Source organism: Corapipo altera, unplaced genomic scaffold (genome assembly GCF_003945725.1).
Source record: "Corapipo altera isolate COAL_440 unplaced genomic scaffold, ASM394572v1 46, whole genome shotgun sequence".
Classification (NCBI taxonomy): Eukaryota; Metazoa; Chordata; class Aves; order Passeriformes; family Pipridae; genus Corapipo; species Corapipo altera.
The window spans coordinates 8,504,509-8,527,477 of record NW_020884883.1 but is presented as its reverse complement, the minus strand read 5'-3'; the positions used below and the strand labels follow the sequence as shown (position 1 = coordinate 8,527,477).

General features: G+C 47.0%; 1 protein-coding gene and 1 long non-coding RNA gene across 2 annotated transcripts; both read left to right on the top strand.

Annotated features, from left to right (window-relative positions):
* The first annotated feature begins 392 nt into the window (after nucleotides 1-392).
* Nucleotides 393-15,998, top strand: LOC113946056 (serine/arginine repetitive matrix protein 3-like). Its single transcript, XM_027640923.1, has 4 exons — nucleotides 393-537; nucleotides 722-1,043; nucleotides 9,408-9,460; nucleotides 14,680-15,998. The coding sequence occupies exons 1-4, from the start codon at nucleotides 393-395 to the stop codon at nucleotides 14,817-14,819; spliced, it is 660 nt and encodes a 219-aa protein (XP_027496724.1). The 3' UTR covers nucleotides 14,820-15,998.
* A 503-nt stretch (nucleotides 15,999-16,501) lies between these two features.
* LOC113946147 lies at nucleotides 16,502-20,782 on the top strand. Its single transcript, XR_003527313.1, has 2 exons — nucleotides 16,502-17,951; nucleotides 19,702-20,782. It is a non-coding gene; the product is annotated as an uncharacterized LOC113946147 (long non-coding RNA).
* The last annotated feature ends 2,187 nt before the right edge of the window (nucleotides 20,783-22,969 follow it).

Genomic DNA, 22,969 nt, shown 5'->3' with positions numbered 1-22,969 from the left:
CCTGCTCTCCTTCCCACTCACCTGCATGCTGCAAATAGAGGCTGGAAACCAAGCAGCCACTGTACCCCCTACTCTCCTCCCCTGGCGGGAATGACAGTCTTGCCTTTAATAGGTGCTGTTTAATTTGAGTGATACTTTCCAGAGTGCCCAGCAATTGCGCAAAGATTTTACTGTTGAAAGCAAAGAAAGAAGCAGTCTAGGATGGTTGGAGGATCAACTCCACAGGCTCGACAGCCTGTTGAGAAGCAGAGTGACTCCGTCTGTGGGGATGGGCTAAGGAGGTGCCCATTCTTTGCAGAGGGGATTTCCCGAAACTCTACTCCTTTCATTTGTTAGTCCCCGACTCAGGAACACCGCCAGAACCGCCACTCAGTGCCACAAACCCGACCCAAATGGCATCGCCCGGGCTGCGTTATTCTCCCAAGGTCTGCCAGACCCGTCTGCGAGAAGTGTGCCTGAGTTCAGCCCAGGATTGCTGTTCCTGCTGCATGATCCCCGAAGATGACAACGTCCTCTCCCCAGCTCAGGGAGATGTATGTAAAGATCTGGAGCTAGGGAGGCCCGAGCTAATGGGCTGGAATGGAAAGTTTTGGACGGAAAAGGGGAGTGCGGCACCCTGCCCAAAAAAGCGTGATCAGAAGCGGCCGCGCATCCCTCCCCTGCGCCGCCGGCTCCCTCCCCCGGCCTTGGGGCGCTCCTGGGTGGGATTCTCCCACCGAAGGTTCCCGGAGCGGCGGAGAGCCGCGCCCGCCCCGCCCGGTAGAGGCGGCGGCCCGGAGCGCTCCCGCCGGCACAGCCCCGGCCCCGGCGCGGCCCCGGCCATGGGCAGCGGCAGCAGCCGCCGGCGGGGCGCGGCGGGGCCCAAGGGCAGAGCGGTGGAAAACCAGGAGCCGCCGGAGACGGCGCCGGCAGAGAGCGAGGGGGTGGCGGCGCCCGCCCTCGCCCGCCCAGCCTCTGCCGCCGGCGGCATTCCCGAGCCCCGGGCCGCCGGGAGCTGCGGGGCGATGTGGGCAGGCGGCGGCGGGGCTCCGCTCCAGCAGGCGGTAAGTGCCCGCCCTGGCCCCGGCCCCGGTCGGGACCCCAGACTCTCCCGGCGGCGGCCCCGGGACCCCCCAGACCAGCCCGGGGGTCCCCCCCTGCCATAGCCCGCTCGCCGTGTCCTCCTCCGAACACTAAATTCCTTTGATCTTCACTGCGAGTCCGGCTAAATGCTCTCTTCTCCTTTTCTCTTTGCTGCTCTGCTTCGTTTTCTGTCTCTTGGGCAAGGGAAACACCGTCCCGAGAGGGGCCATCCCGTTCTCCAGTCTCCCGGTGCTACTGGAAGTTTCTTTTCCTGCTTTGTGGAAATAGCTCGACTTTATAGTTCGGCTTCTGGGTCAGGCTTGTAAACAGAAGTTTAAAAATGTGAACATAAAACTGCCCTTTAATGTTTACCAGTCTGCTGCAACTGCAGTCTGGCACTTCCTAAAGGTGCATTTCAGTCTGTTTCTGTTTAACAAATTACGGATTTGCCACCGAGGGAGTTGAGATTTATCTTTTGTGGGTGTTTTCCAATCCAAAAATAGCAGCAGCGTCTATATCATCTGGTGATGAGGCCAAAAATCACCAGCTTCTTTCATCTTAGTTTGGCTTTGCAAGTTGTGTGTTCTTTGTAAGGTAAATGCTGCTCTCCACAGATGCACAGATGTCTTCTGACTAAATTAATAAATTTAAAAATGGAAAGGAATATTTAGGACCCAGGAACTTTCTGCCTTGCATGTCTCAGTTTTGCTCTTTAGAAGTGTATCACTTCCATCACCAAACTGTTCATCCATGGGGAAAGGATAACTAATACAAAATAATTTTTCCATTAAGAAACTTGGCAAGGATCAGTATGAGAATCCTTTTTTTAGACAAGTTTTAAAGAAAAGCCTCAAAGAAAGTAAGGCTTGGAAACAGAAGAAAAAATAGACATCTTGTATTGAGATATTTTGTCCTCACTCTCTGCTCCAAACCCTCCTGCAGTATGAACAGGAGCTCAGTCCAGCACTGCTTTCTCCTCTGAGGGACTCTCATTTATGAACACTGCTCCTGACTTCTCCCATTTATCTTTACTTATGGGAATAGAGGCTGCTGATATCCATTTTCCCTCCGTTTCCACTTGTGAATATCATGGCTGGATCTTTAAAAATAATAATTACATAAACTGTGAGTTTTCCTGTGCACAAAGTAGTATTATAGCTCTATTCTGATGTGTGTTCTAGGTAATTACATATCAGAAAGGCGATGGAACTGCCCTCATCTTTCTTTACTAGTGTCAGTAGAGAGACAGTCCACTACAGCATTAGATACTAGTGAACCAATGACAAGGAGCAAACCAGAAAGGCTGAGGAATTTAGGATGTTGCCCTTGGGGAGTCACTGTGCCCCACGCCCTGTTGCAGACCTCCTCCTCTGGCAGAAATGGTGGCAAGAAACCTGTAGCATCCCTTCAGCCACTAGGTTGTGGTCAGACCTGGTGCAGCACAGAGATGTCTGTGAGCTCAGCCTGGAACAGGCATGTGGGGCCTTGGTCATCCAGCAAGGCCAAGTGGGTGCAGCACGCAATTGTGCCACCTGTGAGGCAACAGTGATGCTGAGCATCCTGTGTGTCCCCTTGTCCAGCTGCTGCTGCCTCTTGTGTGGGAGGAAGTCCACACCTCTCATTGCACCCAAATACATTGTCTTAAAGACAGCAAAGAACTACCAGTGTTTTTCAAATATCTAAAAGACATGCAAGAGAAGTCTCAGGTATTTTCAGGGCAAACTGGAAGCTTTTTTGCTGGCAGCACTTTCTTTATGTGAACCTGAGATGACCACGGTACAGACAGCGATCATGGGCTTACCATTCTGACTCCTTGGGGCCTAAAATGTCAATAGCCTGAGAAAAGGAGGGAGGAAACTGTTTGCAGCACCAGGTTTTGGTTGTTTACTGGATGCAGTTTAGTCTTTTAGGTTGTTGTACAAACTGCAGTCCTATCCTTCCCATGAGGCTGGTGGAGGAGGTTTTGGAAAGGGATATCAACTTTGTTGCATCGCCGGTTCCTTGCTAGAAATTTTGAGGGCAATTTCTCTCAGTCTTGCCAGCTTCTCAGGCACTCATTTGTAGTTTCTCTCTAGTGGTGGGAACTCGCTTTGCCCTGTGCAAAATGGTGGATGAGCAAAGAAATTTCAGAGCAAAAAGCATGAGCTGATTCAACAGAATTAATGAGGGAAAGGTGATGCACGAGAAGGAAGGGCAACAAGGAAGTATTACAGGAGAAAAGTCTGATGAGAAACAGCCCATGGAGGAGCAGATTTTGGGTAGCAGGAGTAGAGGAGAGGTTTGACATGAGCCAGAAGTGAGCAGAATTGCAAGCAGGACTCAGCTCTCTGATGTCATGGTTGAGTTTCTCCTGGGCATGATGTGCATCAGTGTCGTGCTTCACACCTGAGCCCCAGGACAGTTTGTCAGCAAGTTAGCAGCACCAGTGGGCAGTCAGGCCAGGTGTCAAGGGCTGGTAGAGAGGGATGCACCTGCATTTAGAGGCTTGAGCCACCTCTATTACATTCAAATAGTACTTGGGAGTGAGAAGTGTGAAAGAACAGCAGCCGGCTGGGAACCAAATCCTGATGGGGAGCCTGAACCTGGCTTGGAGCAGACCCCAGCACCTCTTATCAGCATCAAATGTCCATTTTCAGCTTTGCTCTCAATTCTAGATGGTTTTACATGTTTTTTCCTTGTCTCTTTGCTCAAGACAGAAACATGTAGTTGTGGTTTTACAGGTGCTGCCTCAGCAGCACCTCAGAGCAGCACCTTAGAGCAGCACCTCAGCACAGGGCAGAGTGGCAGCCCTTAGTGGAAGCCAGGGCAGAGGCTGTGGCCTCAGGCACTTCCCCATTGGTTTCCTGAAATAGAAGAATCACAGAGACATCTTAGGATCTTGCTTTTAACAGCTTTTTCCGTGGCACCATCACTCCTCCTGATTGAAGACAGGATGTGATTTCAGTAAGTGAATCACTCAAGCTGCAGCATGGGAATAACACAGGTAGAGGGTGCATTCACCAACTTCTAGAGGGACTATCATACACTTCTAAAACACCTAAGTCTTCAAAGCTTTGCCTGACTTTTTCAGCCAAATAAATGTTTTTCTGCAGTTTGGTGTGGCACAGCGTCATCTTGTGGCTGGCTGGTCCCAGCTGCAAACACATGAGGGTCCTGTAGGGACATTTAATGTCATGCCCCATTAGTTTCTTACAGGAACTCAGGTTTATTTTTCTAGTCTTGTTAAAATGTGCTTCCCTCAAACAATCTGATCTTTCTAATTTAGCATTGTTAGCAGCTTATTTCAGCATTTTCTTCCTGGTTGTATTAATAGTCAGAAATGCCCTCAAGTCAAGACATTCTGGTGCAGTTGCGTAAGGAGTGGGAGGCCTTCAGAAAAGGTCTTTTCCAACTGAACATCTGGGACTCTCTGAACTTCCTGAAGTCAGATTATTTCAGATTCTGCAGTTAATGTCTAGGTATGGATCTGGCAGTTCCCAAGCTGAAGGTCTCTCTGTCACACAGATTGTATTCTTTGTCTTGTTAAAAGCACCTGAAACTTGACCAGAGCTCAGAAGCAGTGAGCTGTGCTGTCCCCTCAGCCAGCATCACCCTCCCAGCACAGCTGTGTTGCAGCTGGACTTGGAAAACTGCTGAATAGTTATTTTCCACAACTCCCCTCCTTCCCTTGGCAGAGCATGGCTTGCTTTTGCCCTGAAGCTATTCTTGATCTAAAAACTAAGCTCAGGACATGCGCAGAATAGCTGGGAGCTGGTGTTTTAGTTGGCAGGAGAGGAGAAGCGTGGGAACTCCCTACATCCCTGCCCACTTCCCGTTCACCGCCTGCTCCTAATTTCTTTGCTGGCCAGAGGATGTTGCTGCAGACCGGAGCAAGGCTGGGAGTGCTTTGCCTGGGGTGCAGCTAGGGCCACACATCCCGTTTGGTACCTTCTGACACCTTAGGTAAGCTCTTTTTTTTTTGCCGGCAGTAACTGCCTGCGGGTTCATGAGGGGCTGATTTCAGCAGTGAGGACTGGCTCAGCTCCCACATCATGCGCTGGCGTCGCTGGAGGGTGCTGCCCTGCTGCTGTACCAGCTCAGCCGTCCGTGCTCTGCTGCTCATGCACTTGTGATGCTCTCCAGCTGACATCACCTCCATCCCTGCCGAGGCAGAGGGTTTGCATTTCAGCTCAGACCAGTCCCGTGGTCTAGTTCACAGGGCATTAGTGAAGTGGGATTTGGGAAGAGCAGAGGCAGGGAAGGAGGCACTGGCTTGCATCCTGCAGAAAAGCCATGCTATGAAACCACAGCCCAGTGGATCAGCACTGGCAATGACAACACTGCTCACATGTAGATGTTTTAGGTGGCTCAGTCACTCTCCAGGCTACCCTGGCCGTGATAGGACTACTCAGGGTCTGTATCTCTACTGCATCTCAGGGCTGTGTCTGTACTGATAAACTATACCGTAGCAGCTGCCTGGCACTGGACCATGATGGTCTGCCCCACTGAGCTGGCACGGTTTTTTTCAGGATCAACTTGCAGTCTCCCAAATAATGCTTAGGCATGGCTCAGGGGCAATCTCTAAGAACGCTTGAAATTGACCTCCCAGCTTTGGAGACGGTGTGATTTCAATACTCAAGACTGTAGTTGACTGTTTCAATGCAGCTCAGGAGCAGCTCAGAGCCTCCAAAGGTGCACAGCTTCAGATCGCCCTGCAGGTCCCAGGAGAGGGTGTACTCACCCAGCTCTCCCACAGCTACTGGATGGTAGGACCATGAGGAACTTGCATTGGGTTGGGGGGAGTGGGAAGCTGCATCCCAGGAGTGCTTGTTCGTGCACTCAGCACAGAGAAATAGCTCTTCCTTCCAGCTCTCTGCTCTGTCTTGCTCCCAGGAGCCGCTGCCCTAACACAAAGGACAGCTGAACTGCATGTGCAATGACCGTCAAACCACTCCACCTCACATCTCATTACATTGAATTTAACCTGGGTACATGCTGGGTGAGCTTAATATACAAGCCTTTAAACTTGGAAGAGGGGGTGATGTGGGGCTCTGTGGCACAACAGACCCCAGCACAAGATGCTTACAGTGAGGACAGGGTGGAAAACAAGGAGACACGCTGTGGTCTGCATGAGTAATAAAAAGATGACTGCAAGCTGCAGAAAGGAGAAGCTGACTTCATTTATCTCTTAACAGAGCACAGGCCAACCAGGCCAGCAATTGCTTATTTAGCTGTAGGATAGGAACCCATAATATTAAAGTGTTGTGATGTATGCATCATCCTAACCCACATAAAGGGCTTCTACCAATTATGTGCTGAACTTGCAACACACACATTACAGCAATCCTGAACAGGCTGGGTGGGGCCAGTTTTTATTGTGTCTCACAGCCTGTGACAGCCAGTGCTCCGAATCCTGCCTGCTGCCCAGCACATGATGTCACCTGGGCATTGAGGAACCATGTGTACTTTGCCTGGAGGAGTTAGGAGCAGCTCCCAAAGCACAGAGGCTCTGATGGCAGGCAAAAGGCAAAGGCTAGAGGTGCCTTTTGTTTTCCTCGCCACCATTTTTGACTCATGCGCCAGATTAAATGTCAGTAGAGATCTACCTGCACCAATGCCAAATTCTCTTGGGAAATAAGTACTGTTGCTGACAGATCCCTTGGAGAAGGTGGGAGCAGGTTTTGCACAGAGAAGCAGATTTTACTAACCAGAGCTGCTCTGTCCTGATGACTAATTAATTCTGTCTTCCACCCACACAACACGTACAACTCGTAACATGGAGGAGTCAGCCACAAGGGAATAAAAAACAGATGACCTACTGTACAATTCAAACCCCTCCCGAAAATGATCCAAACCCATCCTTTGCCGAGAAGAGTTGGCAGCTGGGTTCTCACTGTGGGAAGAACAGCATCAAAGCACTCCTGAAGAACTGTATTTCCCTTGGTGTTGAGGATGAATAATGTTATTTGCCTGGTGGAAGGAAACCGGGACAGCAGCAGTAGCCCAGTGGATGATGCTGCACTGTGGGATGCAATCCCAGGAGAAGTCAGCCCTTGGAGCTCAGCATGGTGTTCTCCTGGCACTGCTTCTTGCTCTTGTTGCTTGTGGGAGATTGCCAAGAAATGATGATAAATAACCAGGCGGGAACTGTCTTCCCTTACCATCAGCTTTCTCACATACCCTTGTCTCTGCTTGGACCCAGGAGCTGTTTCTAGACTAGTTCAGGCTCTTCCAGAGAAAATACAGTGTTGCCAAAGAGCAGGGACTCTTCTGAAAGTACGTGGATTCCCTTTTGGCAGGTATCAAACTAAAGCTCTACTTAAGACTGATAATATCTTTTGTCATTTTAAGCAAGCAGCTAGGATGTAAAATATCATGGATGACAGATATCTTTCCCAGCTCCAGAAATGGAAGCTGCTAAGGGCTCATCTGGAAGCGGTGTTGATCCATACCCTGAGGGAGATGTCCTTGCTGTAGCCCTCCTCGCTGGCTCAAGCATGGGAGCCAAAGGTGACCACAGCAGCACAAAGCCCATGCAAGAAGCAGAGAAGAGCTGAGCAGTTCTCTACCAAGCACCTCTCTATCTGCCTGGCAGTGTCTGAGACCAGGGTGTTTAAACCTCAACTCCTGTCCATCCCCATGAGGAGCAGATGAGGAAGGAGTGTAGTGAAAACATCTCCTTTCAAATTAAAATCAGGTGCCATGCAGTAATTGCAGACATCCAGGATGGCACATACAAGCCTGATCAATACCAACTGATTTAAATCAGCTCAAAACTGCATAAAGCCATCAATGCTGTACCGGTGCTACCTGTAGAGGGGTGTCTCCCCTCCATAGCTTCCACCCTTACCAGCAGCTGTCCCATGCATTGCTGGACCTTGAGAAAGTGCAAGTTTGAGCTATTCAAGATCAGATCTTACTGAGGAATCGCTTAGTCCCATCCAGCCTTTCAGAAACACCATGCAGCAGAGGCATAGGTGATGGCTCTGAATTGCAAGCTTTTCCACACCTCTCCCTTGTTCCTTTGCTTCCATTTCTTGTACAAAAAGAAATATTCTTGTACAATATTTCCCCTTTTCCACACTGACAAAACAACTTTTTGTTTCTATTTTCTGGAAGCCAAATCCTCACTTTGGTTTGGTGTGCTACATATTAGTGTTGTCATGAGATTCAGGATAGCTTGTACAAAGGAGGCCTACCAGCTTTAGGATTGCAGCTCAGAAAAAATAGTGGTGAGCCAAGATAGATCTAGTTTTATGCAAAGCCATGTTCTTGTCCCACTCCTTTTGCCCGTGAGAGTACAGTGAAAAAGTAAAAAAAAGATGAAAGTTATATTCTTCTCAGTAGCATCTGGCTGCAAGGGGTTCATTTTATTACCAGATACCCCATTGAAAGCCTGTGGATTCCAGCATAGGGAATGTGGCCATTTCACTACAGATGGATCATTTCAGGGAAGTATCTCTGTCAGGTAAAAAAAGTTGGGTCTGTGTTGCAGTAACTTCTTTCCTTAGCAGGTATTTTCATAGTGCAACCTGTCAATCAGTGGGGCAGTGCTCATTCATGAAAAAACTGGGAGGTTTAACAAGTCGGCCAGGGATTTCAGTTCTGTAGCCTGCAGCCACCCAGCTGCCCTGAATGCTGGAACAGAGCAGGCAAAACAGAGCTAGTAAAGAGGAGTCTCTTGTACCTGTATTGTCTCCATAGAGGTTGTTTGGGGGTTTAAATCAGGGCAGACATAGCCTACTATAGATAAAGATAGGTTTCATAGAAAGACATAGTGGTTTGGGTTGGAAGGGACCATGAAAGATTATCCAGTTCCAACAGCCCTGCCATGGGCAGGAACATCTTCAACTAGACCAGGTTGCTCAAAGCCCCATCCAACCTGACCTTCAGGTATGGGGTATCCACAACTCTGCTGGGCAACCACTTTCAGTGCCTCAACACTCCAACAGTAAAGAGTTTCTTCCTAAGTTCTTATCTAAACCTGCCCTCTTTCAGTTTAAAACTATTGCCCCTTGTCCTGCCACCACAGGTCCTGGTAAAAAGCCTCTCTCCATCTTTCTTAGAGGTCCCTTTTAAGTACTGAAAGGTTGCAGTAAGGTCTCCGCAGAACCTTCTGTTCTCCAGGCTGAACAACACCATCTCTCTCAACCTGTCTTCATAGGAAAGGTGCTCCAGCCCTCAGATCATTATGGTGGCCCTACTTTGGGCTCACTCCAATGGGTCCGTGTCTTTCCTGTAATGGGGGTCCCAGAGCTGGATGCAGCTCCCGGTGGGGTCTCTCATGAGCAGAATAGAGGGGCAGAATCACCTTCCTTGACTTTAAAGTGTTGTAACTGAAATACATGTCTTTTCTTGTTTCACAGGCTTTGTCAACCAGAAGCTCGCCAGGCCCAGAGAACAACAATGCTGACCATCAGTGAGTATCCCTTGCTTTCATGGTATCTTCTACTTTCGTTGTATCTTCAGGGGGTGAAGGGACCATAAAGGGGAAAGCTGTTTCTGCATCCCTCACACTGTGCAAAAGAGGGGTGGGATTGCTGTGAAATGGTTTATAGCCTTAAATATTCTGCTGTTTTTCATATTTGCCAATTTAAAAAAATCTAGTAGCTGTGCTGCCTGAAAAAATCCAGGCTTCATCTAAATTACAATGTAGAGATTCATTCCTGGTCATGATCAATGCAGAATTTAAGATGTCCCCACGTCAGAGAGGCACCTTGGAAGAGCTGTTGAAAAGCTGTGGAGGATTGCTCTAATGAGTAGCTCAGACCCTGGTTCACCCACCAGTCACCTGTGGGCACTGCAGTGTGTGGAAAAGGAGAAAACGATCTCTTTGTTCCCCAGGAATCATAAGAGAAAGCCTATGAGATGCTCCCATGCTACTCCGATTAGAGACACGAATGTCCCTTAGGGACAGGGAATGGTGGGGACCTTCTGCACTGGGTGCCAAAAAAAGGAAATCCGAAATCTTCCACGAGCAAAAGCTGCCATGCAAAAGCTACCAAGCAGAGTGTGCCTCCAGGTCTGCCTGCACCAAGAGCAACGGGGACAGTTTAACACATGTGTTAAAGAAACCCAGATGAAAAGAAGAGGATTGAAAAAACATCTTAAAAAGTCACCTCCTTACACTAAAGAGCGATTCTTTTCAACATTAAGCTCTGGCTGTCATCCAGCCCTACTGCTCCTGCAGCACTCAAGAGCAGACTAATCTGCAGATCCTGGCCATCAGGCTGTGTGACCTACTAATGCTGAGCAGTGCCAGTGGATCTGTCAGGAGACCCCAGGCACCAGCCACTGTCCTCCCTCCACCTTCTCCCCCTCCCAGCTGGCAGGGAGCTCACCTGGCAAGGCTGCTGGTTTCAGCAGTACTCAGAAAACACTGCCCTTGGCTTTTCTGACAGCAAGGCTTGTACAGGTGCTCTCATGGGGATTTTAACCACTCCTGGGCTTTCCAGTATCCTCAATGAGCTTTGGGCTATGATGGCAACTGAGCAGTCTCCTCTGGGGGTGCACAGCCAGCCCTGCCACAGCCCCACGCCGAGCTCCCCAGCCTGCTGGCCCCTCACACCCTGCCAAGGCTTTCCTTTTCCTTCCCTCTGACACACAAACGGAAGACTCAAGACAGCAGAAACTGGTTTCTAACCTGGGATGACAGAGCAGGAGCTTATTTTCATTTAAATAACATTTACTGTACACCCATTGCAGAGCCCCATAGAACAGCTTATGTGTGAAGTGCCTGTACTGCTCAACATAATCAGGGCTGCAATTCCTGCTGGCAAGAACTATACAAACATTTTTTGGGAAATGGCCCAGCACCCAGCAGAACTGCATTTTGAAGAAATCAAATCAAATCAAATCCCGGAAACAGAGGTTAATGTGTGTAGGTGTCTTCTCATCCTTCACATTTCTGTGGCTGGAATCATTCTAGATAAACACCCATGTTACAGACAGCAAAAGTCATTCTTGTCTTGATAGAGTTGCTGACTGAAGAAATTCCCATAAAGCCAATTAAAGGAAAAATAAATGTCAAGCAAGGAGAAAAAAAACTAGGTACAGAGACTTAATAGTGTGTGTCAGGAGAGCAGTCACATGAGGCAGATGTAGGTGTGCACCTCCTGTACTGCCTATGTGACACCACAGAAGCATCTAAACCAGCCCCTGATAAATACCTTGGATGCACATAGGAACACAGTTGGATGTGTTCCTGATTGGGCTGTGTTACTTCTTATCCCCCACTCCCCTCTCTGCTACAGAGCAGTTTTGGGACTGCTCTCTAGCATCTGGCAGTCCACGGGTGGATGACACAGCCCAGGAACGCTGTAATGGTTTTACAATTGCTGCCAAGGCTCGTGTCACTGGCAGCGCTACCAGGGCGTTGTTTTGACCCATTTTTCAGCTGCAAGGTCTTGCAGAAGGCATTTTAATGATTAACCCTGGACTTTCCCATCCTCAGCAAAATCATACAAAGCACTGGCCTAGATTCACCCCAACCTAGTTTTCAGCCACTTAGATCACATTTCTGCCTTGGAGCTTGTCACCTTAGCCACCCATCAGGGACATTGTCACCGGAGCCCACAGACAGCTCTGCCCCACACCAGGCAGCTGACTGACACAAGGGATGTGGCACTGCCAGCCATACCCACTGCTGGGATTGTGATCAGAGGTGGTTTTGCTCACTTTTACTCTTTGCATTTCCTTCTCCACATTGCATAGTTCACTGTCTTTCAATTTAACAGAAAACCCACAAATAATTCCTGCTTCTCTTAAGAATCTTTCCACACCAAGAGGCCTGTAGCTGAAATGGAACGCATTTCTTGATTTCCTCTTTCCTAAATTGCTTTGCTCTAGCTTCTTAAATCACTTTTATTGCTGCTTTCTAAACTCAGCTGTTAATAACTTTTTAGCAGTGAGACACCCAGAAGCCTGCCCAGTAATCCTGATGTCTCTGCATTAGCCTTTTTTTTCTTACTGCACTACGGTGCTGCAAATTCCCCTCTTGTATGCTTTTCAGTTAGCTCTTTCTCTCTCAGCTTTGCCCCTTCCCAGGTTTCTCTCCTTCCCCAGAACATCTGCAGACTGAAAATTTTTCCCCTTGACGTGCTGACCTGTTATTTTCCAAATCAGAAGGTGTAACAGCCCTCAGCTGCACTACATGTGTTTGAAGCCCTGACCCGCAGCCCTGACACATGGTGATGAGAGCAGCAAGGTGCCTCCTCTGCTGCTGGAGCAGCTGGAGGGGCATGGGAACAGCCTTGTAGTCCACCAGCTTTTGTCCTATGCACATCCTGAGCTTGGGATTTCCCTACCACAACCTCTCACTAAATTCCAGGATCAGTAGAAAAAGCTGCACCAATGTACCTTTGAGATCGAGGTTTAGGTTGGAATAGCCTCAGGAGCTCTCTAATCCAGTCTCGTAGCTCTAGCTGTGAATACTCCAGGCTTTGTCCCATCAGGTCTTGAAAGCCTCTAAGGATAGAGCCTGTGCTATCAGAACCTGTTCCTCTGGTTGGTGTCCTCAGGGTGCAGAAATTTCTCCTTTTATCCAGATTAAAGCTCTCATTTTTAAATTTATTTCAGTTTTCCCATATTAAATGATACAGAACTTTGCCACAAATATAGAAAGAATATGAACAGCAACTTGCTTTTTTGTTGCTCTTGAAAGAAACCCAGCCCTCTCTTTTCCCCTCAATTTTGGGGTATGCATGGTAAGTGCAGTTTATTTTTGTATTTTTAAAAGCACATCTATGTCTCAATGAGTTCCAATTTTACCTGGATATTTTATCCATGCAAACCAAAGCATTGAGAATAATTAACAGTGGGAAATTATGTAACTGCTAAGAGAAACAATGGCTCTTCTGTGGGCCTGCAAGCAGGTTGCCAAGAGCTCTGCCTCTTATTCATCACATAAAATTAGTTTGAGGATTGTCACAGTGCAGCGTTTAAATCAGTAAATTGTGGTTTTAAGTTAGATTTCTGCACTTCCTTTTCCCATTCATGTTTTGTAACTGCTGCTGTATGGTTCGAGCTCTTGGACTTGTAGGTTTCTTCTCGGGTCTCATTTACTGCAGTGGAAATTGGGTTGCCTGGAGCCCCTCAGAAGGAAAATTAATAAAAGGAATAAGCAGAAGAGTTCAGTTGCTAAATCCTACTTGCTGACAGTAAAACTACTCATGAAGGGCATGGTGCAGTGTAAATAAGTGTAGAACACCCACACGACCCAGTGGCCACACCAGCTGGTCATCAGGTGACTCCAGGGAAAACAAACTGTTTCTGACACACAGGGGGCATGGCATAAGCACAGCTCAGTGAGAGAGCTGGGCTGGGCTGGAACCTCTCTGACCAAGGCAGATGAGAGCAGAGGAAGGAGCAGGACAGCAGCAGGAGGCTGGCTGCTGCCTGTTGGAGGAACACTGAGGATGCTCCCTGGCCCAAGGAGAGCAGTATGAAAGCACCTCCTCTATAGGACAAAGTGTTATTTTTTTCAATTCTGATTCTACATTTACTTACCTGCTTTGAGGCAGCTTCTGTGATTCCATCTAATAAACAGGTCCTCATCTTTTTTCACTAAGGATGCTAATGACAAAATTCACTCCAGCTGCAAGACCCAGAGTGGGATAGAAAAAAGTAATTCAACAGATGCTACATGGTGAGTCTAGGACAGATCTGGAGCCATGCTACTGCCTCTTTGGCAACCAACTAACTGACAGACAAACTCATTTGTTTCTTGCTTGTTCTCTACCAGTAGATGGTCACAAATCTTGATTGACATGGCATGGCAGAGCACTTTACAATTTGGATTTACCAGCTCAAGTCCCCACTTAGCTCTGCACCACACCATGACCTCCATTTCATTGAGCCATGTGCTCCAATTTCCAGAGATGACAAGCCTGACAGCCTGCCTTGCTCCTTCTTGAACCTCCCAGTTCCCTACTGGGCCAAGGAGGAGCACTCAGTTGCCAGCTCCTGGCTCCTCTCTTGAGTCCCAGAAGGCAAGATCAAGTACACTTAATTGGTAGCATTGAGGTACAGTGGTCTAAGCTTGCAGAAGCCTTTTCACTGTTCTCCCTCACGCAGCTAGGGACAGATTTCTCTTGTACCCAGCATAAACCACCTTTCAAAACACCAATAAACCCCATACCAGTTCCCCTTGAATCATACATCAGTTCCCACTCGTGAGAGTGTGCTGAAACATGTGAGAGTTGTGCTGATGTAAAAATAAATAAAAGCCATAAGAACAATTTGAGGGAGCTGCATTCATGTTTTGGTTGAAACTCAAATCCCTTACAAATACGAACAAAAAAAATCTCTTTCTTCATAAAACATTAAAACTAGTAACTAGCATAAAGGTTACACAGTCCTTTAGCTGAGCCTAACTGGAAGATTCCGGGCGTTTGATCTGGAGCATTGTAAGGGCTGTACTGTAATGAACTCACAGACTGAAATAGGCGCCAAATGATAGCAAATGTCAGCAGGCAATGTGCCCATGGGGTATGGAACTAGACGTGACAGAGTATCTGTGTCTCAGCAAGCCACTTGCGGCTTGATCTTTCCATTCACAAAAAAAGTTAAGGGCCTTCTCATGTCTTCAGAGCCTGATTCTCTCACACAACACCAATAACTCATTCCCTTTTGTGACAGGAGCCCAGAAGGCAACAGCAAGAAGCCATCAGGACAGTCCACAATATCATACGATTACTCGGAGGAGGAGCTCATGGCAAGCATCGAGCGGGAGTACTGCCGCTGAGTCCAGTCCCATGCCACAAGAACTTCAGGCATAATCCTGGAAGCCCAGCTGGAGCAAAACTGCTACTGACAAAATAACCCTTCACACAGAGAAATGGCATGGGAGAGGTGGGTGGTGAAGGGTGATGGAGTGTAAGAGGCACCATAGCTGCTTAGGAAGCACAGAGAGCACAGACCAACTCTGAGTGCGACCGTGAAGATCCTCATCAACTGCTGATTCCTGATCAGTGCCACTGGAAGAAGGACCAATTCATCTTGAGTACCAATATTTAGAAGCTCATTTCTAAATGCTATTTACAAATGGACATGTACTAGAATTGAAGTGTCATACTAGAAGTTTTGAAACATGATACTTTGAAGGAAGACCTTGCTTTGACTTAGTAGAAGAAAAATGCAGCCATATCATTTGATCCAAAAGTTACTTAAGGGGATGTTGCAAGAAATTCGTGTTCCTGCCACTTAATATGTGCCAAATGTACTCCCTTGTGCTGTGCAAGCCTCAGGTCCAGATCTGAATTTGGCACTGTCTCTTTCAATGTGGTCCCTAGTATGGGGGATAAGAGGAAAAGGGGACTGAGCCCACCATCCAGTACATAGGCAGTGTAATCCCAGAGTTCAAATCCCACCACAGAGGCAAATAAGGCTCCTGGGAGCTATCAGAGAACATAGGATTTGTATGACCCCTTTGGGGCAGAGTCCCAGCATAGGTGTCCTATTTGGGGCTCCTTGATGTGGATCCTCCAGTGAAAGCAGGATGCGTATCCCCATTCCAGTCATTCATCTCAAGAGGGACTTGCATGCTCTTGTAGAAAGCAGCTGTCAGTGATCTGACCTTCCCATGTATTTTGTGTCCTTGGTAGGTAACCTAGAAGAAAAACCATTACATTTTACTGTTAGCTGACTGCAAAGTAAAACAGAAAGTCGTCTCTCCAAAGAAAACAGTACATTTTCACTGCTCTCAGACAGGGAAGCCTGGTGTTTTGGGGCTTCTGCTTTTATTTTACCTGCATCTTAACAACTGCTTATTATCAGAAGTAGAAAAATACCTTATTTCTACCTTCAGCTGAAGCATAAAAGGCATCAGATAGAATCTTCACCATGTGTAAATGCAAGAGGAAACAGTGGGACACCTTTTAGAATGCTAAGATGCTGTATTTTAAGTATTTTGTGATTCCTGGTACCTGTGAATCAGAAATAAATGCAGCTGTACTCTATATAGCTCTCAGTGAAGGCATCAAATGTTTTGAAAAAGGCTCTCTAGGTTACATGGCTAATATGGTACCTGCAGAGACTAAGCAGAACACATCCTTCGAGGATGGCAGGAAGGATGCCGTGAGGGAGGCACTAGATGACACCCCTGGCACACATCCTCATATCCCAGTTGTCTTTCCTGCAGCAGCCATGAGCGAGGCTGGGCATGGTGCTCTGCCTGGCAGCAGAGGTGGGCATCAGGAAGGGAACCAAGGTCCTCCAAAGCTATGCAGGCTCAGAGGCAAGAGCTTGCAGCATGTCATCTGGGGGACTTTGGTAGGATGAGGGATAATTATTTTAAACTGAAAGAGGGTAGATTTAAGTTGGACAAAAGGAAGAAATTGTTCACTGTGAGGGTGGTCAGGCACTGGAACAGGCTGTGGATGTCCCCTCCCTGGAAGTGTTCAAGGCCAGGTTGGATGGGGCTCTAAGCAACCTGCTCCAGTGGAAGGTGTCCCTGCCCATGGCAGGGGCATGGGACTAGATGATCTTGAAAGGTCCCTTCCAACCCGGGCCATTCTATGATTCTCCATGGCCCAGAAATAGCTGGAATAGAGAGCAGATGTCCATGCATTGCTTGGGGTAAGTTGGGTGGCCCTCTGCAGCAAGGGCTTTCCAAAACTCCTGAAAAAAAAATCCAATTTTGAATGCTAGCACTTTATTTTTTTTTATAGGAACAGTCATTTTTAGACCTATTAATGCCACTAAGCTGTGGCTGGAACAGAGTTTCTCTGCAAGTGTGTCAAGAGTTGTGACCAGATCTCCCAGAACTTTTGTTATTTCTCAGCAGCTCTCAAAGACCTACTGGGGTGAGCAAAATCTGCCTGCGGGGAATAGAAAAAACATGGGAAGCTGTCTGACTCCAGCACCATAGGGCATGATAGTACTCTATACTCTTTTCTAATCACTGTAGTGGTTTAGAATTTCCTTCAACTTGGATCTCATTCTTTCAACTAAGACCTTCCTTCTGCCAAGGTCCCCAGAGTCTCTGGCACATGTGGGGAGATGCTTCGAGGAACTCAGTCACAGCAAACCAGAAGGAAAGCCACACTGCTGTCAGACCATGCTGTAACAAGCAAGCAGGGACCAGGGCTCTGCCTCCACCCTGGGTCCCTCTGCCTGTGCCCTGGCTCCCCTCACAGAGTTTCTCTCTGAGGGTGTATTTGATGACTGGACCAAGTAACAGCTCTACAACCCATTTCAGGCTCTCCTAAAGGAAAGCCTAAGTATTAACAATTACAGAAATTGACTAATCAAAAAAGTAAGACCTTAACTGAATGTATTGTTAGGTTGCGAGAAATCTCTCTTGAGTGAACAAAGCGAATGACTAAACTTTACAAAATTAGCTTCTGAAATAGCCAAGAGAGAAGCATGTTTCTGCACCTGGAACAAAGGTGCAATGGGTTTCACAGGTAAACTTTACAGCATCACCAACAGAAAAGGAGGAGCTGCGGGAACCCAGGAAGGTCCAGAAAGGAGTGATGCAGCTGGGACAGCCACTGCACCAGGGAAAAGATGGGAGAAAGAAGTTTGGGGATGCAAGGAGGGGCCTCAAACCGTGCCATGGTCTTGCAGGCTTTCTCTGTGCCATGAAATGATGTGTCTTCAGCACTGTGCTCTGACCACAGAGACGACCAGGACAGAGCAGCTCACAAACTGAAACATATCTGTCTTATTTTCATACCATGCAGAACAGGACGGTGGTACCCAGCCAGCTTCCCAGCCTGCCCAAGAATCAATGGGACTGTATTCCTCTCTCTGTGTCAAACCTTTACGCAGCAGCACACCAAAACAAGGTGGTGGCAAGGGACTGGTACCTAGGAAGGCACAATTGCAGTTTAATTGCCTGGTGTCAGTGTAACTCTATTTTGATCCATCCTTTGCTCAAGGAAAATAGGATACTAGATCATTTGCAGGTAAATAATCACATTAAAGCAGTAATTCAGCCCATGACTAATTTCAAGAGAAACTTCTTGAATTAATGGCTTTTTAAAAATAAGGACAATTGCACTGTGGAGATCACATCTCAGGAAGTGAATGCTGACATCCCACCAGCTGAATTATCGGAAAGTTCATTTTCTTTTCGTGGTATTTCTCTATAACCATCATAAAGTCACAACTGCTTGAAGGACAAAAAATTATTCAGCTTGCCAGTACTTCCAGCTCCTAAAACAGTTTGCTGGAATTAAGCAGGGTTCTGCAGAGTTTCTCGTTCATCATTTTAGAAACTACCCTCCTGTTTAATACATGCAGCATAGGACAGGGTAGCTGATCATGGCTTTTCAGCTAACATTATTAATCTCCATTAATGAAACAGCAAAAGGCCAGTTTTTTAAACAAATCACTACATTATTCGTCTAACAAAGACAAATGCTACATGCTGCATTTTGCACTAGTCCAAAAGGAGTAAGAAAGCCTTTGCTGGCCAGTTGGCTGTCTGTACATACCTCCTATTACCACAGTTGCTGAGGGGACTGAAGAGGGTAATTTTTTCAGCTAATCATGAAAAATTACTTTTTATTGCATGAGAAGATATTGCCACTTCTGAGCTCCTTCACTTCCACAAGTTCAGTTTTCTTACCTGGCCATGCAACAAGTTTCCAGCTGAAAGGTTCTGGTGGTGAAAACATAGAACCATATTTTCTAAATTACTCAACCCAAGATCTTAAAAAACAAAACCAACAAACCTGAAACTACAGAACCAGTTTACACAGTTACTCAGACTCTCGATTTCCCTCAAATCTGTTTTTCATGTGCAAATAAACACTTTGAATCCTTTCTTCCCTTTCTTCCTAGATGCCTTTCCTTGTGACAGCACTGCAACCTATATTGCCTTTCTTTGCAGAGCTCTGCCTTTCCAGTAGCCCACTAAATGGGCAGAACTCTTTCCCAGAGATCACCTAAGAAAACAGATCACTGGTGGAGCAGTTTTAGGAAGCAAGTTATCTTTTACCTGTTCTGCAGTCACCCAGAAATCTCTTACAAGCTTCAAGAATTCATTTGGGAGCTGTAAGTAGACACGAGTGGGGAGTGTATCTGCCACCATCCCATTGCCAGGACCTCCAAGAGCAGAGCAACTAATAGTTCCCTTGTCCAGCACCCTGCTCTCATCTACTCACCTTCATAATAGAGGAAAAAGGAGGGTGGCACCCTCACCATCCCAAGGAATGCTCTTCCCCAACCCCTTTCCTCTGAAGGTCAAACCCCAACATGCCTTCAGACAAATTATTCACACACGCAACACTCGGTGTCAAAACAGAGCCTCTGCCCCAGCAAGGTGCAGGCCTGGAGCTGTGGCACAGGAGCGTCGTGCAGTTCCCCTCCACACTTGTCAGGGAGGTGGAACACCAGCTACCTGGCACAGACCACATCCACAGCAGAGTTCCTCTCACCCCACTCTGGACACAGGACATGGCAATTATTTGCACAGGGTGAAAGTGAGTTTATCTGGACAATAATAACAAACAGAAAGGAAGTCATTCTGAACTCAAGAGACAGTACAAAGGAGACAATTAAAGCTAAGGTATTTTTCCTATCTAGGAAAAACTCTCTCAGGAAAGGGTATGCTCCAAACTCCTCAAGTTTTCTGCATGTCTAAGATGTGCCAATGTGTGCCCGCATGCATCAGAACATAAAAGTCACGAATTTTCTTCTCCTACACAGAAGGACTGAAGCAGAAAATGAGGAAGGCTGCATTTGACAGAGGATGGAAACAATCTGGAAAGAAAATGGCTCAGTGCTAACACACTCACTGCAGGGAAGTGGACCCCAGGACTGCCTGGACAGTGAAGAGACATGTCTGAGGCTTTGCAGCTTCCCCCTGGACTGTCTTGCCGTTTTTCTCAGCCTGCAGGTTGCTGTGCTTTGAGTCATGATTTACTCTTCCTGCATGCATGGAAGTAGTTTACCTTCTCACAGCCAAAGCCTGCCTGCCTTGAGCCGCCTTGCCAGACACAAACAGAAGGCAAACAGGCAGATGGGCTCACAGATGAAACTTCAAAACCAGATTTAACTTAGCAGATGTACTCAAGCCAGATGCAACCCTGAGGCAGGTCTCAGCTCATGAGATGACAGATGAAGGGCCACCTTCATCAGCCACAGGATGCCAAGTACGGCTTTCTCAGCTGGAAAGGCAGAGGTAGGCAGAGCTGTGGCCGCAGCCAGAGGAGCACACCAAGTGTGCAACCACCTGACAGCATGGACCACCTCTGCCCACTCTGCTCTGCAGCTTCAGAAGGGATTCACTCTTCCAGTATCCAAACTGCAAGTGCATCAGTGCTCATCAATTTGCAAGACCAGGGAACCTACCGCTGAGCTGAAGGTTTGGCTGTACAATAACACAGTGTGGTGTGTGTGACCACAAGCTATGCCAGTCTGACTGCAAAACATAGCATTAAGCCAACAGATAGGTTTGAGCACAAATGCATTTTCCTTCAGAAAATGATTCCTTTTCATGGATTTAGAATGGCTACAGGACAGAAATCCTCAACAATGCCTGTGTCAGCACAGGGGTAGCTGGGAAGGCTTCCTTGTGTACAGACTGTTTCTCTCACAGGATGAAGCTGTTTGAGACTCCAGCACCATTAAGATGTGTATGGAGTGCACCTCTTGGCTGCATGGAACAGCTCAGACCACAGCTTGGTGCTAAGAAGAAGCAGAAAGATGAGCAAAGAACTGTGAAATCCATCACCATGTTTCATACAAACAAAGTCAGGGAGACAATATAAAAATTGGCAACAAAAAAAAATACAAGTATTGTTTAGGATATGATTTGATGCTCAGAAAAATCTTCCTTGAAAAATAATAGTAGGGACAGGTAGGACAACTTCCTCTGTGAAACAAAGCATAGTGTAGACCTGTAGAGCCCACAGGCTGAAGAATGTGGGCCATTCTGCCAGAGCACTGATCCTGCAGCAAAGACTTCCCTTCCAGTTGTTCTCCTGGGGGGGAATCAGAACCATCCATAAGATTTTCTTTTCACCTTCCTCACACTTGCAAGAATGATGTGCACTTTTGCAGACAAAGCCTTGAGTCACCACTTGGAAGTTGTTCTCCGAGGGCTCTGACTACAGGGACTGAGCCACTTTGCAGTGAAGGGCCATGACAGAAAGCTGAAATCATTACAACCTCTCCTTTCCTGCTGGAAATAAACATCTCTGCAGTTCAGGAACTGGTCAGAGGAAAAGAAACAGCAGAGGAGAGTAAAAATGTAGACAGTTGCTGCTGCTGTCACCATTGCTGGACATCTCCTTCCCAAAAGAGACCTCGAGGTGACACCCAGCTTGCCAGAGCCCCTTCCTTACCATAGTGCAAGTATGAGGGAACAGGAAGAACTGGGGCTAATGTAACTTTGAGTTACATTCTCATCTTTTACTTCCAACATTCACTTCATGCACAGCTTGCAACACCAACAGAGCAACACCTAGCCCATCCCTTCTGCTGACAGCTGCTGGAGGCCATGCTGAACAGAAGTACAGACTGTTGTTCCGAGAGTCTTCCACTTGCCTAGACATAAAACCTAATCCAGATGGATTTTCACAGTTCTGGAATGGACATCTATGAAACCTGCAAATTCATAATTTTTTTATGATTTAAAACCAGTCACATTGCACGCATTTTATTAAATAAAAGTTAAAAACAGGTACAAAAAATGCGATTCCATTTCCTTAAAATATAGGTTCAAAATAAAAAAACTGAACAATAGAGTTCAGGCAGTAAAGTGCAAAGAGATCAGCTATCCCAGTCATGCGTACTCCATAAATAACCCTTACACAGCAGGAAGGAACAGAGCACACAGAGCAGACACAGCCACACCACAGCACAGCTATTCATGCACATTCACAAGAGAACGATCCGCATGTCCCGGACACAGGTGGTGGGAGGCAGCCCTTGCAGGCCATGTAAACCCAACAAGGTGAGAGCCATTGCTTTTCCACATCATGACACACATACATGACACACTTTTCAAAATTCTGTGTTCTCCGGTCCATCATTTTCCTCCCATGATGCCACTAACATGACAATTTACTTAATTATGACATGAGTTTTCAAACTGTTTTACTCAGGTTTACACCACAGATGGATGGTCTGTAAAAAAAAATGAAGTACTAAACTGGCTACTGAACTGAGACAGGACATGCTTCCCCTGGTTAAAAGCAAGTGAAACAGCATCCAAAAGCCAAACTTCTTGTTCTAAGGGATTTCTGAGAAAACAAACAAACAAAAAAGTAAAGCAGCAACATCTCTTTGTTCACCACACAAATTGGGAAAATCGGGTATCAACAGAGAACAGCAACACCACAAGCATCCACTTTGCCAGGAAAAGGGGTTCCAACCGAGTTCTTTGGAAAGTCCACACACACACTCACCGACAGACATGTTGGGGGCAGTGGGATTACAGCACGTGTCAGTGAACAGGGTGTGGGCGTTTTAAAGGTCAGGCACAAAAACTTCAGTACACTTAGCACAATACTCCAATTTAGTGCAGTTTGAAAACTTAGTACTGTTCATTATAACTATAAACTTTAGTGTAAAAAATAATGACATAATCTGCTTTAAATTGAAACAGGTCTCTGCTGATTTCAGGGGAGTGCAAGCTGAAATCAGCAAGTCTGCACTTACATAGATGAGATCCATGCTTTGCCTATAACGGGAAGCAAGACCAGGATTTCAGAACAAAGCCATGCAAGAGACAGCATTCCTAGTTATCCACATTTGATGCATCCAGAAAAAAAAACAATCCTCCTCAGTGCTCAACTAAGCTTCAGCATAGGAGTGGCTGAAGGGAGAAGAGTCCATAAGGAATAAACTCTACAGAAACATTTCATTCAGCAGGTGAGCTGTCTCCCGGCAAAACACCTGGTGCTTTGCTCTGCTGTCAGCTCTGCTACAGTACGTTTACACATCCTTCCGCACCATGGAAACTGAGCAGTCC

Bases quoted from the DNA above. Each gene is read 5' to 3' on its own strand.
- LOC113946056 (XM_027640923.1), top strand. From the start codon at position 393: ATGGCATCGCCCGGGCTGCGTTATTCTCCCAAGGTCTGCCAGACCCGT. The intron at 1,044-9,407 runs GTAAGTGCCCGC...CTTGTTTCACAG, and splicing joins GGGCTCCGCTCCAGCAGGCG to GCTTTGTCAACCAGAAGCTC. The intron at 9,461-14,679 runs GTGAGTATCCCT...CTTTTGTGACAG, and splicing joins AACAACAATGCTGACCATCA to GAGCCCAGAAGGCAACAGCA.